Raw genomic sequence first — 16,443 nt, forward strand, 5'->3', positions numbered from 1 at the left:
ATCAGTCCTTGCCTTTCCAAATACATGTACATCCTGTCACTCGGGATTCCCTCCAGCAACTTGCCCACCACCGAGGTCAGGCTCACTGGTCTATAGTTCCCTGGCTTGACCGCCCTTCTTAAACAGTGGCACCACGTTTGCCAACCTCCAGTCTTCCGGCACCTCACCTGTGACTATCGATGATACAAATATCTCAGCAAGAGGCCCAGCAATCAATTCTCTAGCTTCCCACAGAGTTTTCGGGTACACCTGATCAGGTCCTGGGGATTTATCCAGCTTTAACCGTTTCAAGACAACCAGCACTTCCTCCTCTGTAATCTGGACATTTTACAAGATGTCACCATCAATTTCCCTACAGTCTATATCTTCCATATCCTTTTCCACAGTAAATACTGATGCAAAATATTCATTTAGTACCTCCCCCATTTTCTGTGGCTCCACACAAAGGCCGCCTTGCTGATCTTTGAGGGGCCCTATTCTCTCCCTAGTTACCCTTTTGTCCTTAATATATTTGTAAAAACCCTTTGGATTCTCCTTAATTCTATTTACCAACACTATCTCATGTCCCCTTTTTGCCCTCCTGATGTCCCTCTTAAGTATACTCCTACTTTCTTTATACTCTTACTTTCTTTACACTCTTCTAAGGATTCACTCGATCTATCCTGTCTATACCTGACATATGCTTCCTTCTTTTTCTTAACCAAACCCTCAATTTCTTTAGTCATCCAGCATTCCCTATACCTACCAGCCTTCCCTTTCACCCTGACAGGAATATACTTTCTCTGGATTCTTGTTATCTCATTTTTAGATTAGATTACTTAGTGTGGAAACAGGCCCTTCGGCCCAACAAGTCCACACTGACCCACCGAAGCACAACCCACATACCCCTACATTTACCCCTTCACCTAACACTATGGGCAATTTAGCATGGCTAATTCACCTGACCTGCACATCTTTGGACTGTGGGAGGAAACCGGAGCACCCGGAGGAAACCCACGCAGACACGGGGAGAATGTGCAAACTCCACACAGTCAGTCGACTGAGGCGGGAATTGAACCAGGTGTCTGGCGCTGTGAGGCAGCAGTGCTAACCACTGTGCCAATGTGCCGCCCACTGAAAGCTTCCCATTTTCCAGCCGTCCCTTAACCTGCGAACATCTGCCTCCAATAAGCTTTTGAAAGCTTTTGCCCAATAAATTTAGAACTTCAACTTTTAGATCTGGTCTATCCTTTTCCATCACGATTTTAAAACGAATAGAATTATGGTCGCTGGCCCCAAAGTGCTCCCCCACTGACACATCAGTCACCTGCCCTGCCTTATTTCCCAAGAGTAGGTCAAGTTTTGCCCCTTCTCTAGTAGGTACATCCACATAACCTGTTGGACTATAACCTGGTGTTGTGTGATTTTTAACTTTGTACACCCCAGTCCAACACCAGCATCTCCAAATCATTACAGTGGCACAGTGATACTATCCCTATCTCTGAGCCAGGAGATGCAGGTGTAATAGCATCTCTGAATGGGTTGATCAGAAAATAGTTTTTGGAACCTTTCTGCAGGCCAAAGAAAGCAATAATTTCCGTACATTTCTTTTCAAAATACTGAACTGATATTGTCAGTTTGTCTCCAGAAAAAAACAACTCTGACCTCCAGATTGAATGAAGATTTTAAAAAATGTTTTATTCACTTGTGAGGTTTGGGCACCACTAACTGGACCAGCATTAATTGCCCATCTCTGGTTGCCATTGAAAACATGATGGTGAGCTACCTTCTTAAACATTGTAAACATGGCATAGGTGGGGAATTTAGTGCTGGTAATACTATTGAATGTCAAAGGCGATGGTTGATTGTCTCTTCTTGAAGATGGTCACTGCCTCACTCGTGTGACATGAATGTTAATTTTGGATGTAGGTTTGCTCACTGAGCTGGAAGGTTCATTTTCAGACATTTCGTCACCATACTAGCATCATCAGTGAGCCTCCACTGAAGCTTCATCTGGAGACTCACTAATGATGTTACCTAGTATGGTGATGAAACATCTGAAAATAAACCTTCCAGCTCAGTGAGCAAACCTACATCCAGAACCTAACCTGAGCTACAAATCCTCTCAAAACTCACTATCATCTATGGGTACACTAAAACTGGCCCAAAAATGGGAAACCACTGACAACTGATATCGCACCACCCGCAAACAGCTGTACTTCCTGCACGAACGCGTAAGGAAACAGGTACTGAATATCTTAAATACAAACCTCCTCTTAACACCCAATAGCCAAAAGAGTAGCAGAGCAAAACGGTCACAGAATGCTTAGAGAGATGATTAATGACGCCCACAACAGACTCTGTGAATACCACCAGGACATTTTGCGCCAAAAATCTTTACTAATACAACATATTATGAATGGACAGACACAGTACAACAAGCCATAGACATTAGACAGCAACAAACACAGAAAATGAAAAAAACTAGACCTGCAGAGAAAACTAGACAAACTTACACAAAATAATAATGCAGACAACACAGAAGCATCGATAAAAAACCTACCTGACAGGTTCTTAACAGACACTGAAAAAGCCACCTTAGTGTGAATGTTAATTGCTACTTATTAACCCAAACCTGAATATAGTCTAGGTCTTTCTGTGTTTTCAGGGAATCCTTCAATATCTGAAGACATTGGCATGGTGCAACCATTTTTTCATAGAATTCAGCCGAACAAATCCATACCGACCCTTTGAAGAGCAGCTCACCCACACTCACCCCCTACCCTTTCCCCATAACCCTGCACTTCTCATGGCTAATCCACCTAACCTACACATTCATGTATACTATGGGCAAGTTAGCATGATCAATACACCTAACTAACATCTTTGGGTTGTGGGAGGAAACCCATGCTGACACAGGGAGAACATGCAAGCTTCACACAGACAGCAACCTGAGGCTAGAATTGAACCAGGGTCCCTAGCACTGTGAAGCAGCAGCACTAACCACTGACCCATTGTGCCTTTTGAGATTCTGAATCCAGATATTCACTCTACAAATTACTTCTAACTGCATCACTCTCTCCCTCTTTGCTTCTAACAGTGTCCCTCGTGTGCCTTTATGTTGACCTATTTGGGTTCAGCTGTGAACATGATTCATTGTATCACTGCCCATGTTATTCAAACATTGGGAGCATGGAGGTCACTGTCTTCTGTTCTGGTTACAAGCTCCATTTTCTTCCTCTGACTTCATCCCATCCCTGGCCAATATCTGAGGCTGAAACAGACAATTCACATCATGTGTGAACATTCCCACCTCTGATCTTATGAAGAGAGAGATTCGCTGATAAAGCAGCTGAAGATGTTATGCCAAGGACAATTCCCTGAACAATTCTTGCAGAGATATCTCGGAGCTGAGATGATTGACCTCCAAAAACAGCACCAACTTTCTTTATGCCACAAATGATACTAAATAGTGGAGAGTTTTCCTGCTGATTCCAGTATCTTTAAGGCTCCTTGACGGCACACTCAGTCAAATGCAGCCTTGATTTCAAGGAGAGTGAATCTCACCTTTGGAATTCATGTTGCCCATGTTTGAATTAAAACTGGGATTAGGTTAGAAAGTGGCCCTGATGGAATCTAAACTGAATGCCAATGAACAGGTTATTGCCAAACAAGTGCTGCTTGATAGAACTGTTGTTAACTCCTTCCATCACTTTATTGATGTCCCAGAGCAAACTAATGGGACAATAATTGGCTGGATTTATGCTGCTTTTTGTGCACAGGACATGACCTGGACAGTTTTCCGTGTTGTCAGGTAGATACAGTGTTCAGCAGTACTGGAACAGCTTGGTGAGGGATGTGATAAGTTCTATGGAACACCTTTAGGACTATTGCCAGAATAATGAGAGACCACATGGTCTTTGCAGTGCCCAATACCTCCAGCCATTTCTTCATATCATGACGAGTGAATCAAATTGACTGAAGACCAGCACTGTGATGCCAGGGTCTCTGCAGTGACAAGATGGATTATCCACACAGCACCACTGGCTGAAGACTGTTGCAAATACTTCAGTGCTACTGTTCGGGCTGATTTGTTGGGCTCCCCAATTATTGAGAGTGGGGATACTGTGAATGTTCCAGTGGCAAGGAAACCACTGGGGATGACTGGGGATCTGCCCGTTGCTGCAGCCTTCATCCACATCACAGCCATTGACATCACATTAATATCCTTCGCTTGAATCGCTGTTGAGGGCTTGTTTTGGATTGTGATGTTTCAGGATTCCCCCCCCCCCCAACCTTACCATTTTGAATAGTCCTGCTAGACGTTAACTTCTGACAACCTTGCTGTCAACTGTGGGTGATATGATCCACAATCACTGATCCCTATAACTGTAACGATCATGTGCAAGAAAACCCTCTCAGCTTTGTGCACAAAGCAATAAATGAAAATAAAAATCGTACGCAAAGATGCAAACTGGGCTTATACATACAAACCAATTAATGCTTGAAGCTTCTACCAATTCAAGCTATTCAACATTATTCAGCACTCTGTTTCTGCTTTCTCCCTGTGCCACTTTGACTCTTTAGCCCCGAGGTCTAGATCTATTTCGTTTTTGAAATTAGACAATGTTTTGGCCTTAACTACTTTCCACGGTAGAGAATTCCATCGGCTCACCATTCTCTATGTGAAGAAATTTCTTGTCTCAGTCCTAAATGGCCTACCCATTGTCTTAGACTGTGATCCCTGGTTCTGGACTGCTTAGTCATCATGTGCATCCTTCCTGCATTTACTATGTCCGGTCTGGTTAGAATTTTATAAGTTTCAACAAGATTTCACCTTGTTCTTCTGAACTCCAGTGAATATAGTCTGAACTGATCCAGTCTCTCTTCAGATATCAGTCCTGCCATTAGACGAATCAAACTGGTAAATCTTCAATGCGTTCCCTTCAAAACCAGAACATACTTTCTCAGATCGATTCCCCATCTCGACTGCCTCCTGTGGTCCCCAGAGTCACAGATGCCAATCTTCAACCAATTTGATTAACTCCATATAATTCAAAAAACAACTGAAGGCAATGGTTAAATCCAAACTGTGCAGGCTAAAATTGAGTAAGTGTTGCTGAGTAGTACTAATGACAATAATTCCATCACTTTGCTAATGACTGAGAGTAGTTTGATGATTAGTAACTGGCTGGATTGGATCTATCCTGCGTTTGAAGGTCAGAATGCATTGCTTAGGTTCTCTCCACCAGCCATCATTATAATTGACAAAAAAGATTTGTCAGGCAGAAATTATTATAGTGTTTGCAAAGGACCAAATTGACTATAAATCTGGTTACTTCTGGAGCATAGATCTTTAGCATTAAAATTGGGCTATCTTTAGACCTCAGTTATTGTTATATCCAATGTGCTCAGTGTTTATCAAGCTCGAATTGCAATCCTTCTAAAACTAAGCCCTTGCGTAAAAGTTAAAATATGTTACTTCATGACTGTGCTTGAAAACCATTTCCCTCAGTGTCATAGAAACAAAACTTCTTCAAACTCAATCAAAAATAAATTAACTTGTAACATAGCTGAAATATTTTGTTGAATCTTATAATACTGAAATTGACTGCTACAATTGCTTAAGTAATTATGACTGCACTTAAAAAGTAATTAATTTGCTTATGATGTTCTTTAGAAAGTACATATATTGACTACAACAATGGACTTACTTCTGACATAACTGACTGAAAAGTGCTCTCGGAACCAACGGCCCATTTCCTGCTTCTTTCATACTGTGAAGCAATAAATAAACGGCTGATGTCAATAATCCAGGGCTAGGAAGTGTTATCATCAATGGATCCTGTACATGAAGGAAAAGGGGAGAAGAATCATTCATGCGATATTCTCATACAACTTTCATTTTTACATACATTGTATATTACAAACACTTAATGAGTAACATAAAATCTATTTTTTGGTTACATGAGTGTGTGTGTGTGGGGGGGGGGGGGGGGGGGCAAAGAGAACCTAAGTTTTAAGAGTTAAACATTCAGCCCTTTGAAAACATTCTGCCACTCAATGTAATCAGTCTAATATGTTCTCACACTTAGTTCCATCAGTATTCTACAACTAAGCATTCAGAGCTCTCTGGATAGAAGATTCCAAGAACCTCAGTCAAGGACCAATTCCTAATTGCTGTCTGAAATTCCAAGATTGTGACCTCTCATTCCAAAGCCAGGGGAAACACTTTCTTAGCATATTATGTAAGAATACAGATTATTGCTGTACAGCTTGTTGTAACGCTATTAAACGGAAGAACTGCCCAAATTTCATGCAAAAGCATGCTCCACAAGAGTGAAAGACATTTCAAAACAATCAAAAACTGCCAAATATTGCAAGCTGCTTTTCCCTGTTACACAACACTAAAACATCTCTACACCATGGCATTTCTGCCTTTGAGGGGTTATGGATGATAAACAAATGAAAGTAAAGATAAATTGAATACAACTCTTAATTAACTAATTTATACTTCAAATTTACATTCAAGTTAGTGAGCATGGAACTGAGAATAGTCAGACTAGCTAGCCATTATAAGCAGCTTATTAGCAAGCTTGATGAGCAATTCTAAGGATAAACAACTAACAAATTGCAAACACAAATAATGAAGTCCTGCAAGTTGGTTTAAAAGTGGGAGATGTGATGGTTCCAGGAAGTGGTGGGATTAATTAGGGGGAATGTGGGGAAGCGGTTAACACTTCTGCCTGACAGCATCACGGACCCAGGTCCAATTCCAACCTCACGTGTCTGTCTGTTTGGAGTTTGCCTGTCCTCCTCGTGCTCCGGCTTCCTCCCACAGTTCAACGTTGTGCAGATTAGGTGGATTGGCCACGCTAAATTGCCGGTAGTGTCCAGGGATATGTAGGTTAACTGGATCAGCCAATGGAAATGCAAGGTTCCAGGGATAGGGTAGACGGTTGAGTCTGTATTGGATGCTCTTCGGAGAGTAGGTGTGGATGAGTGGAGTCAAATGGCCTGTTTCCACATTGTAGGGATGCTATGAATCTTAAGTTGATCGAGGGGAGAAAACACGTGCCAAGGCTCTAGAAGTTCTTGTAAGGTTGGTAATATCAGGCTGGCTTTAACTCACTAGTTTAGTCAAAGAACTAAACAATCCATTTCCTACATTAAGGAAAATGTTTCTAAGAAGAGGAGATCCAATCAATATATAGGGCAGCACGGTGGCTCAGAAGGTAACATGGTGGCCTAGTGGTTAGCACAACTGCCTCACAGCACCAGGGACCCGGGTTCGATTTTATCCTCAGGTGACTGTGTGGCGTTTGCATGTTCTCCCATTGTCTGTATGGGTATCCTCTCGGTGCTCTGGTTTCCTCCCACAGTCCAAAGATTGCTGATTAGGTGGATTGACCATGCTAAATTGCCCCATAGTATTCAGGAATGTGCAGGGTAGGTTGGTTAACTATGGGAAATGCAGGATTACAGGGATGGAATAGGTCTGGGAGGGATGCTCTTTGGAGGGTGGGCTCAATGGCCTGCTTCGACACTTTAAGGATTCTATTAAAAAATGTCACCCAGGTCTACCGCTGAAAAGATGAATGAAGATACACTTTGGATTGTAATTTACAGAAGCACAGAATTTTTACCATACAGGTGATTATCATTCATCTTGCCATGTCTTCACCAACTCTCCAAAAGAGCAATTCACCCAGTATAATATCCTCACATTCTTCCTTTTCAGCTAGTAACCTAATTCCCTCTAGAATTCTGATCTGCAAACAACTTGGCTAAATAATTATCAAGATGAAAACAAAACATTTTCAGTAGCAGAACTAGAGTGGACATAAAATTAGTTGACTGAAAGGACAAGAGTAACAAGCAACGAATATTTTTCAGGCTGGAGGATGATTTGTAATGCATTTCCCAAGGGGCAGTGTCGGGACCCTATCTTTTCTTGAAATATATTAACGATCTGAATCTTGGTGTGCAAGGGATAACTTCAAAGCTTTTTATATGAAACCGTACTTGGAAGAATTGAGAGTGTGAAGAAAACAATGTGGAGTTCCAAAAGGACAAGTTGGTGGAGTGCGTAGGTAGGTTGCAGATGCAGTTCAATGCAGCCAAGTATGAGGTGATATACTTGGGTTTGAAAAACAGTGAATATAAAATATGGGATACAATTCTAAAGGATGCACAGGAGCAGAGGGAGACAGCAGTTAATAAGGAAGAGTTTTCTTGCCTTTATTAATAGGGGCATATAGTACAAGAGCAAGAAGGCAATGTTGAATCTGTACAAGACACTTCAGCTGCAGTACTGTGTACAGTTTAGACGCCACATTGAAGGAAAGATGTGAAATGCATTGGAAAGAATGCGCAGTGATTTAAAAGAATGATTCCAGGAGTTAGAAAATCAGTTGATAGATTGGAGAAGTGGGGACTGTTCTTCTTTGAGAGAAGAAAGCTGACAGGAGATGTGATAGAGGCTTTCAAATGTGTGACCGGGCTGGACAAAGTAGATAGGGAGAAGCTGTTCCTGTGCATTGAAGAAACAATAATGAGAAGGCATAGATTAAAAGTGATGTACAAACAGAGCAAGGGTGATGTGAAATCAAGTTTCTCAACTGGGGCTAGACTGACTTCAGTCCAGCATTTTTTGTTTTCAGATTGAGGAGTTAAAAGGCCTACTTCTGCTCCTTATGCTCCCCATTCAGTTTGCCATTTTTAAAAGGTTTTAGCTGTTGTCTCATTTTCTCTTGTTCCTGCTTCCACATAACAACTTTCATTATTTCATCACTCACATCTCCTCTTGACACATCTTTGTTTCTTCACTTGTTCTTTTACCAGTTTGTTTGGTTTTGTGCCACTAACTCATCATTTAATCTTTACCCCTGTTGACCCTATCACAGACCTTGCCTTTTGTTCTCTCCCTCCATTATTACATTTCTAACTTTGCCCAGTTCCAACGGCAGATCATCAACCTAAGAAGTAAACTCTGCTTGCGTCATCATAGACGCTGACTGACTTGCTAAATGCTACCAACATTTTCTATTAATATTTAATATTTCCAGTATTCCTGGGATTTTGCTCTTGTAAACTATTGTTGGTTAATATTGGGCAATGCTACTGGCCATGTCATACTTGGTGAACTTGTCTCTAGTTTCCTGACTCCGAAAACATGACTTAACTTTCTCACTCTAATAAATAGCATATGATAATGAAGTCCTAGTCATGCAGAAAAATGTTGATAACTAAGGATCTCGTGGAATTTCATTGCGTTTATTTGTGATTAGATTATTTTTCTCATTTTTCTCCTGAATAGCTATTCTCCTGGATAGCTTTTTGTACCAAGGCAGCTGGCATTTTAAAGCATTTTTCATTGGCATCATGTAAATGTTGTTGCACAGATTCCAGTGATTGAAGGTCACTGATTGATTTGAAATCCATATCTTGGAATGCATTAGTCAGCACGAGTTGTTGCACAGCAGGGACAAAAAGAAAGTGGAGAACAATTAAGAAAGCTAAATAGTTGAGTGATTTCATACTGAACACAAAACAAAAGCACGCAGTAACAATGACAAGCTTTTCAGAACTTATATTCAAATTCTAACAATGAGTGCATTAATAAAAATTAAATATAATTCACCTTTGATTACTCTACTGTTTTCAGAAATTGCATTTGAAAAATACAAAATTTAAAATGACAAATCAGTTAAAATCATTTGTTGCTGTATAGACAAACAAACTAATAATGAAAAAAAAGTAGGATACCATAAACGAAGGTGCTACTAATAGAGAACATTATTCCTGACTTTACACAGCATTTGGAACAAAAACAATCTGGTGTCAACTCATAATGTACACCAATGCCAATAAAAGATCACAAGGTGCTTCACAGTATTCTTACCCCTGATCTACGGATCGAGCTTAGTTCAATTTCAGCCATCTGTGCACACTGAATTGAAGTAATATGCTGTATGACAAGTTCATCACTTACCAAATTTGAGTCAGCGGGTGGACAAATCTTCAGCTTTGTCCCTTTCTCTTTCATTTCATGCATAAGATCACTAAGCATGTAGGTTTGAGCCATATTCTGAAAAAAACATGGCAACAACACTCCATAAGCAAAATTTACATAACCAAAAATTTCAACAGGATGAATAAAAAAAAACTTAATTATTGCACTCTGGTACAAAAAGTTTTCAATGTTTTATGAGGTTTATTTTTGTATATTTGAGTTAATTTAGACACCATCAAGCTCAAAGAAATGTTACTGATAATATAGTTCAATTACTTATAAATTTAGATGACAGTGTATTTTCTATTTCCTGATACATTAACTTAAAGCTTCCTTTGGAAACAAGTTTTGACTTTCTCCAATGTATGTTGTGATCTGTGCGTTTTTTGTTTCTTTTTTTATATCCATTTTAGCCTTATTCAATGTTAGTATATTCACAACCCTCTGAATTAGAGAACTCCAAAGATTCAATCTTTTGAGTGAGATTTTGATGAGAATATACGAGGTATGGTTAATAAGTTTGTGAATAATACCAAAATTGGTGGTATGATGCACTGTGTTCTAAGTGTACAGCAAGATCTTCATTAGATGGGCCAATGGGCCAAGAAGTGGCAGATGGATTTTAATTTAGATAAATACAAGGTGTTGCATTTTGGTAAGGCAAACCAAGTTAGAACTTAGTTAATGTTAGGGCCTGGGTGAGTGCTGTTGAACAGAGGGACCGAGGAGTGCAAGTTCATAGTTTCTTGCAGCTGGGTGACAGGTACACAGAGTGGTGAAGGAGGAGTTTGGTACACTTGCCTTCATAGATCAGAGCACTAGTTATTGGAGTTGGGATGTCATGTTGTGGCTACACAGGATATTGTTGAGGCCACTTTTAGAATACTTCTTACAATTCTGGTTGCCATGCTATAGGAAGGATGTTTGTAAACTAGCAATGGTACAGGAAAAAAATTACAAGGATGTTGCTGGGACTGGAGGGTTTGAGCTGGAAGGAGATACTGGATATGCTGGGACTTTTTTTTTTACCTGAAGTATCAGAGGCTGAGGGGTGACCTTATGGAAATTTATGAAATCATAAGGGGCATAGATAAGATGAATAGACAAGGTCTTTTTCCTAAGGTAGTCCAAAACTAGAGGACATAGGTTTAAGGTGAGAGGGGAATTATTTAAAAGGGATCTAAGGGCAACTTGTTTTACACAGAGGGTGGTGCATATATGGAATGAGCTACCAAAGAAAAATGGTCGAGATGGGCACAATTACAACATTTAAAAGACATTTGAACAGGTACATGAATAGGAAAGGTTTTGATGGATTTGGGTCAAAAGCAAAAAAATGGGATTAGTTCATTTTAGGTTATCTGGTCATCTTTGACAAGTTGTACCGAAGGCTGCATTTCTGTGCAGTATGACTCTTTGACTCTATGAAGACATTTCTCTTCATTTTAGTCCAAAATGAACACTCACTTAACCTGAAACTGTATCCGATTATTCCAGATGCACCTGTCAGGGATAATAACGCCTCAAGGTCTACCCTATCAAGCTGCTTCATAACCAGGAATGGCCCAATGAGATCATCTCCCATTCTTCTAAACTCCAGAGAACAATGACCTAAGTTACTCAACCTTTCATAATAGGGCAACGCCCTCATCCCAAAGACTAATCGAGAACGTCTGCTGTACGTCCTTCAATGCAAGTGCATCCTTCTTTAACTATGGAGATCAAAGTAGTAAAAAGAATTCTAGGTGCGATCTGACCAAAGTCAGATACAGTTCTAGCAAGGAGTTATAATTTTTGTACTCCTATCTTCAAATAAATGCTTACATGTAAATCGCGTTCTTAATTGTTAGCTGTATCTGTATGAGAACTTCCTCAGCTCCTTTCAGGAGTACAAACTTTCAAGGTATATAAAAAAAAATTCTCCTTTTCTATTCTTATGATCAAAGTGAATATTCTCACGCTTCCTCACATTATGCTCCATCTGGCACTCAATAAGCTGGTCCAGACATCTTTGCTGCATTGTGTCCTCCTCACAGCTGGCATTCCTATCCAGCTTTGTATCATTATTCTCTGACTCTTCATTGAAGTCATGAATATAGATTGTAAATAGCTGAGGGCCCACCATTGCTCCTTGTGATATTCCCCGTGGTCAAGCCTGTCAACTTGAAAATGTCCTATTTATCCTCTGCTTCCTGTCCAATAAACAATCCTCTAACCACACGTTTATAAAACCAAACACCATGACCCCTTATCTTATACATTACCCTTTCACTGGCATCTTAATGAATGCCTTTGGAAATCCAAATATTCTACATCCATTGGTACTAGTTTGTTTACCAAAGAAGTTACGTTCTCAAAACATTCTCATAAATTAATCCAACAGGACTTTGCTTTTGTAAAATAATGTTGAATTGTCCTATTTCTGCTACACTTTTCTAATTACATTGTTAAAATTTCCCGAATAATAGGTTCAAACTTTCACAATGATCGATGTAAGGCTATCTGGTGTGTAGTTCCCTGTTTCATACTTCCTCCCCTCTTGATCAGTGATGTTGTTCCAGACTCTATTATAGAGGCATGAAATGGAAGCAAAACACAAATGTGAACAAACTAGGAACATATAGAAAAGGGAAGTATTTTGTTTCAATTTCTTACTTGCATAACAGCATTAAAGAAGCAGGTATTTCCTAAATTGCACAGGCCTTTGACAGGAACAGCTACATTGTTGATCATATGTTTTCCTCTTTCTGTTTCATTGCTATCTGAATTTTCATCCAAAACCTTCATTAATTTTGAATTCAAACCTGTAAAAAGATTCAAATATAGACAATATTTTTTCCACAGTATTAGTAAATATTTGCATTAGGTTTTTTTGTGGAGACGTGACACACTTGTATCGTCAAAAACATTGAGCATACCTAGAATTTTTGTTCAAAATAATAAGGATTTCCCCCATTAATCCCCTGCCTTAACATGGTCACACTTACGTATGGCAATATTTTATTGCTCTCCACATGTAGAAAGATTTTCAGAATATATAGCAATTAATTTGCCTATCAAGTGAAATATTTTACATTTGAAACTGGAACTGGAATGCAGAATCTCATGACAGAAGAAACAATAAGATACAGATATATTTCCATACAGACACTTTCATATTTCTAGCTCCTCAAGCAATGAAATCAAGAAAATGAAACAGTTCACTTCAGATGCAAGCAAATTAAGTAGCTGACCATCCTAAGCCTCTGCAACTACCTAGTAGGTGAAGTAATAAACAACATGGAGCTTGGGCATGATCTTAGGGATATTTTAGACAAACAGGTCATTAATTACCTGTAGCCCCAAATACCTTAATTTGTTTAGATTCCTGAGATACTTTTGTTAAAAATTTAACAAATGCATTCAAGAGTTAGATGTTTCAATTACAAATTAGAATGATTACTTTTGTACAGCCATACATATATTCTAAATAGTGTATAAATACTTATGGTCTCATTAGAATTAAGTATTCAGTTGTGAACACAGTTGCAGTCATCTGTGATCACAGATGACAGCTGAAAGTTTTTTTGCCGCCAGCGCAAGATCTGTTGTTTTGGTCCCAGCTGCAAAAGGAAGCACTCTTTGATTAAGACTAGAAAACCACACAGATGTCTGAAATTTCTCAGCAATAAGTGCAACCAGCATGGAGACCTAACTAATCTATTTGCCATATCACTTAAGAGTTGAGTGGGCGAGGAGGAGTTGGGCATTATTAAATCCTAGCCTACAGGAATTCATGGACTTGACTGGATGAATGCAATATTTCGCAACTTCTATGATGCCAAAGTAACTGTAACCAACAAATCAGAACAGTTGGAAACTAGATTGTTAAGTACTAATGAGCACTGCAAATCAAGTATAAAAGCCATGTTAAAAATCCAAGGATTTAATAGGTTTTGGAAGCCACAGTATAAGGATACATAATGTAATGACTCAAGTTGGAAAGTAGGAAATAATGATATATTTTATTAAAGAATTAACAAAAAAAGACTCTTTTTGGCATGTATAAAAATGAATATAATAATGGTGAACCTTATTGAAACAAAATAAATCCATTGGATTGTTCGCTTAAACTTTTCTATTTGCATTGCATTGTACAGACTTTATCTTGAAAGTCTTTTGTACAAGTAAATGAGATAGATGGTATGGGAAAACCATACTGACAGAGAAATAGTAAGGAATTTAGCATTCTTGAAGCAGATAAAATACCAGGCCTAGATGAAAGGTATCCTAACTTGATAAAAAGTACCAATTAGGAAATATGATGTGGAGGAGCCAGTGTTGGACTGGTCCACACTAACTCTCTGAACTAGTCGGAGCTATCTGATTTTTACCGCGATATGGAGGTGTTGGACTGGTGTGGACAAAGTTAAAAATCACACCACCAGGTTATAGTCCAACAGCTTTATTTGGAGGCACTACCTTTCGGAGCGCTGCTCCTTCATCAGGTAGCTGTGGAGCAGGACCATAAGACACAGAATTTATAGCAAAAGATTACAGTGTTACACAATTGAAATGACATGTTGAACAAACCTAGATTGCTGTTAAGTCTTTCATCTTTTAAAATGGGTTGCACATTTTGGTTCATTAATATGTAAATCCCAGACCTGCATGTCCTTGGTGGAGTGGGTGGGGGATTAAAATGTTCAGCCACAGGGCGGTGAGGTTGGTTAGTGTGGTGCCTGGGACATGCAGGTCCTGGGTCTCCTCCATCACCAAATCCTAACCACCCGATGCCTGGAGGAAGAATGCCTCATCTTTCGCCTTGGGACCCTCCAACCACACTAGATCAATGTGGATTTCACCAGTTTCTCCATTTCCCCTCCCCCAACTTAGCCCAGTCTCAACTTTCCAACTCAGCACCACCCTCTTGAATGGTCCTACCTGTCCATCTTCCTTCCCACCTATCTGCTTCACCCTTCTCTCCGACCTACCACCTTCATCTCCATATCGCTATCCCAGCTACCTTTCCCCCAAGCCCCACGATCTTCCCATTTATCTCTCAGCCTCCTTGGGCCACAAGCCTCATTCCTGATGAAGGGCTCACGCCCAAATCGTTGACTCTCCTGCACCTTTGATGCTGCCTGACCGGCTGTGTTTTCCCAGCACTACACTCAACTCTGATTGCCAGCATCTGCAGTCCTCACTTCCTCCCAGCTGAGAGGCCAAATAGCCCAGTCTGGCTTCATATGCATGTTTGCCAAGCTCTAGGTCATTCACATATATCAGGAAAAACAAAGGTCCAAGCACTAACTCTCGGAGAATTCCACTACAAATTATCCTTCAGCCCAAAAACATCCATGTTTGTCACTCTGCTAATTTCATACCCCTGTTGCTATTACCATTTTTAACTCCATGAGCTCTGACTTTACTTATATCTAATGTGTGGCACTGAATCACATACCCTTTAGAAGTCTAGTATGCCACATCAACATATTGCCTTAATAAATCTCCTCTTCTGCCTCCAGCAAGTTAGTTAATCAAGATTTCCCTCAAGAACTTCATGCTGACTTTCTTTGCTTACTACGCTAAAACTCTCCAAGACTCCTTGAATAGCACCTTCCAAACATATGACTGCCACCACCGAGAACAAGGGCAGTAGTCAGAATGATGTGTCACTACACCCAGGTTCCTCTCTGAGCCACACTATATTCATACTTGAAACAATATTGCTGTTCCTTCACTGTTATTGAGTTAAAATCCTGGATCTCCCATCTCAACAAGACAGAGGGATATGCACACTCCTATTGACTGCAGTGGTTCAAGAAGGCAGCTCACCATTACCATCTTGTCAAAGGCACAGAGGGATAGGCAACAAAAAAATTCTGACTTAGCCAGCAATGCCAACATTCTGTGAGAAGATTTAAAAGAGGAAGAAAGGGGATTAAACTAGTAATAACCAGACAGTTAATCTAATCTGTGTGATGGGCAAAGAATTGGAAAAAAATTCTGAGAAACAATATCAAGTCATTGGAAAGGGCATAGCTGAATCAACAGCAGTGAGCACTGCTGTTAATGGAAGGTCATGACTGACTGATAACTATTTTAAGGTGGTAATGAGGCCTGGGTAATGAATTTGGTGCAGTCTACATAAATTTTATTTCACAAGGACATAAATGGCTGAACTGATCAAAAACTAAATACCGATGGGATCCAAGGACAAGAACCAAACTAAATTACAAAACTGGTTCAGTTTCTTCTTGCAACTGAATGATCACCAAGTGCTTCTATGACTATAACCCTTGGTTCCGTTACGAATTAAAAATTTGTCTAACTCAGCTTTGAATATAATTAGTGATCCAGCCTCAAAAGCCTCTGTAATAAATAATTCCACAGGATCACTACAGTCGGAGAAGAAATAAATCATCTCTGTCTTAAATGTTCAATGTCTTATTCTGAGATTATGCACT

The 16,443-nt window shown here is 39.8% G+C and overlaps 1 protein-coding gene across 7 annotated transcripts in view; it reads right to left on the bottom strand.

Annotated features, from left to right (window-relative positions):
- Nucleotides 1-16,443, bottom strand: part of usp45 (ubiquitin specific peptidase 45) — a 158,199-nt gene that overhangs the window by 74,712 nt on the left and 67,044 nt on the right. For all 7 annotated transcript variants that reach the window (XM_043685574.1, XM_043685580.1, XM_043685569.1 and 4 more), the window contains 3 exons: nucleotides 12,650-12,798; nucleotides 9,974-10,069; nucleotides 5,694-5,824 (listed from right to left, as the gene is read on the bottom strand). In XM_043685574.1, coding sequence (XP_043541509.1) covers nucleotides 5,694-5,824; nucleotides 9,974-10,069; nucleotides 12,650-12,798 — 376 coding nt within the window. The remainder of the gene's footprint in view (nucleotides 1-5,693; nucleotides 5,825-9,973; nucleotides 10,070-12,649; nucleotides 12,799-16,443) is intronic.

This window comes from Chiloscyllium plagiosum, chromosome 3 (assembly GCF_004010195.1).
Source record: "Chiloscyllium plagiosum isolate BGI_BamShark_2017 chromosome 3, ASM401019v2, whole genome shotgun sequence".
Classification (NCBI taxonomy): Eukaryota; Metazoa; Chordata; class Chondrichthyes; order Orectolobiformes; family Hemiscylliidae; genus Chiloscyllium; species Chiloscyllium plagiosum.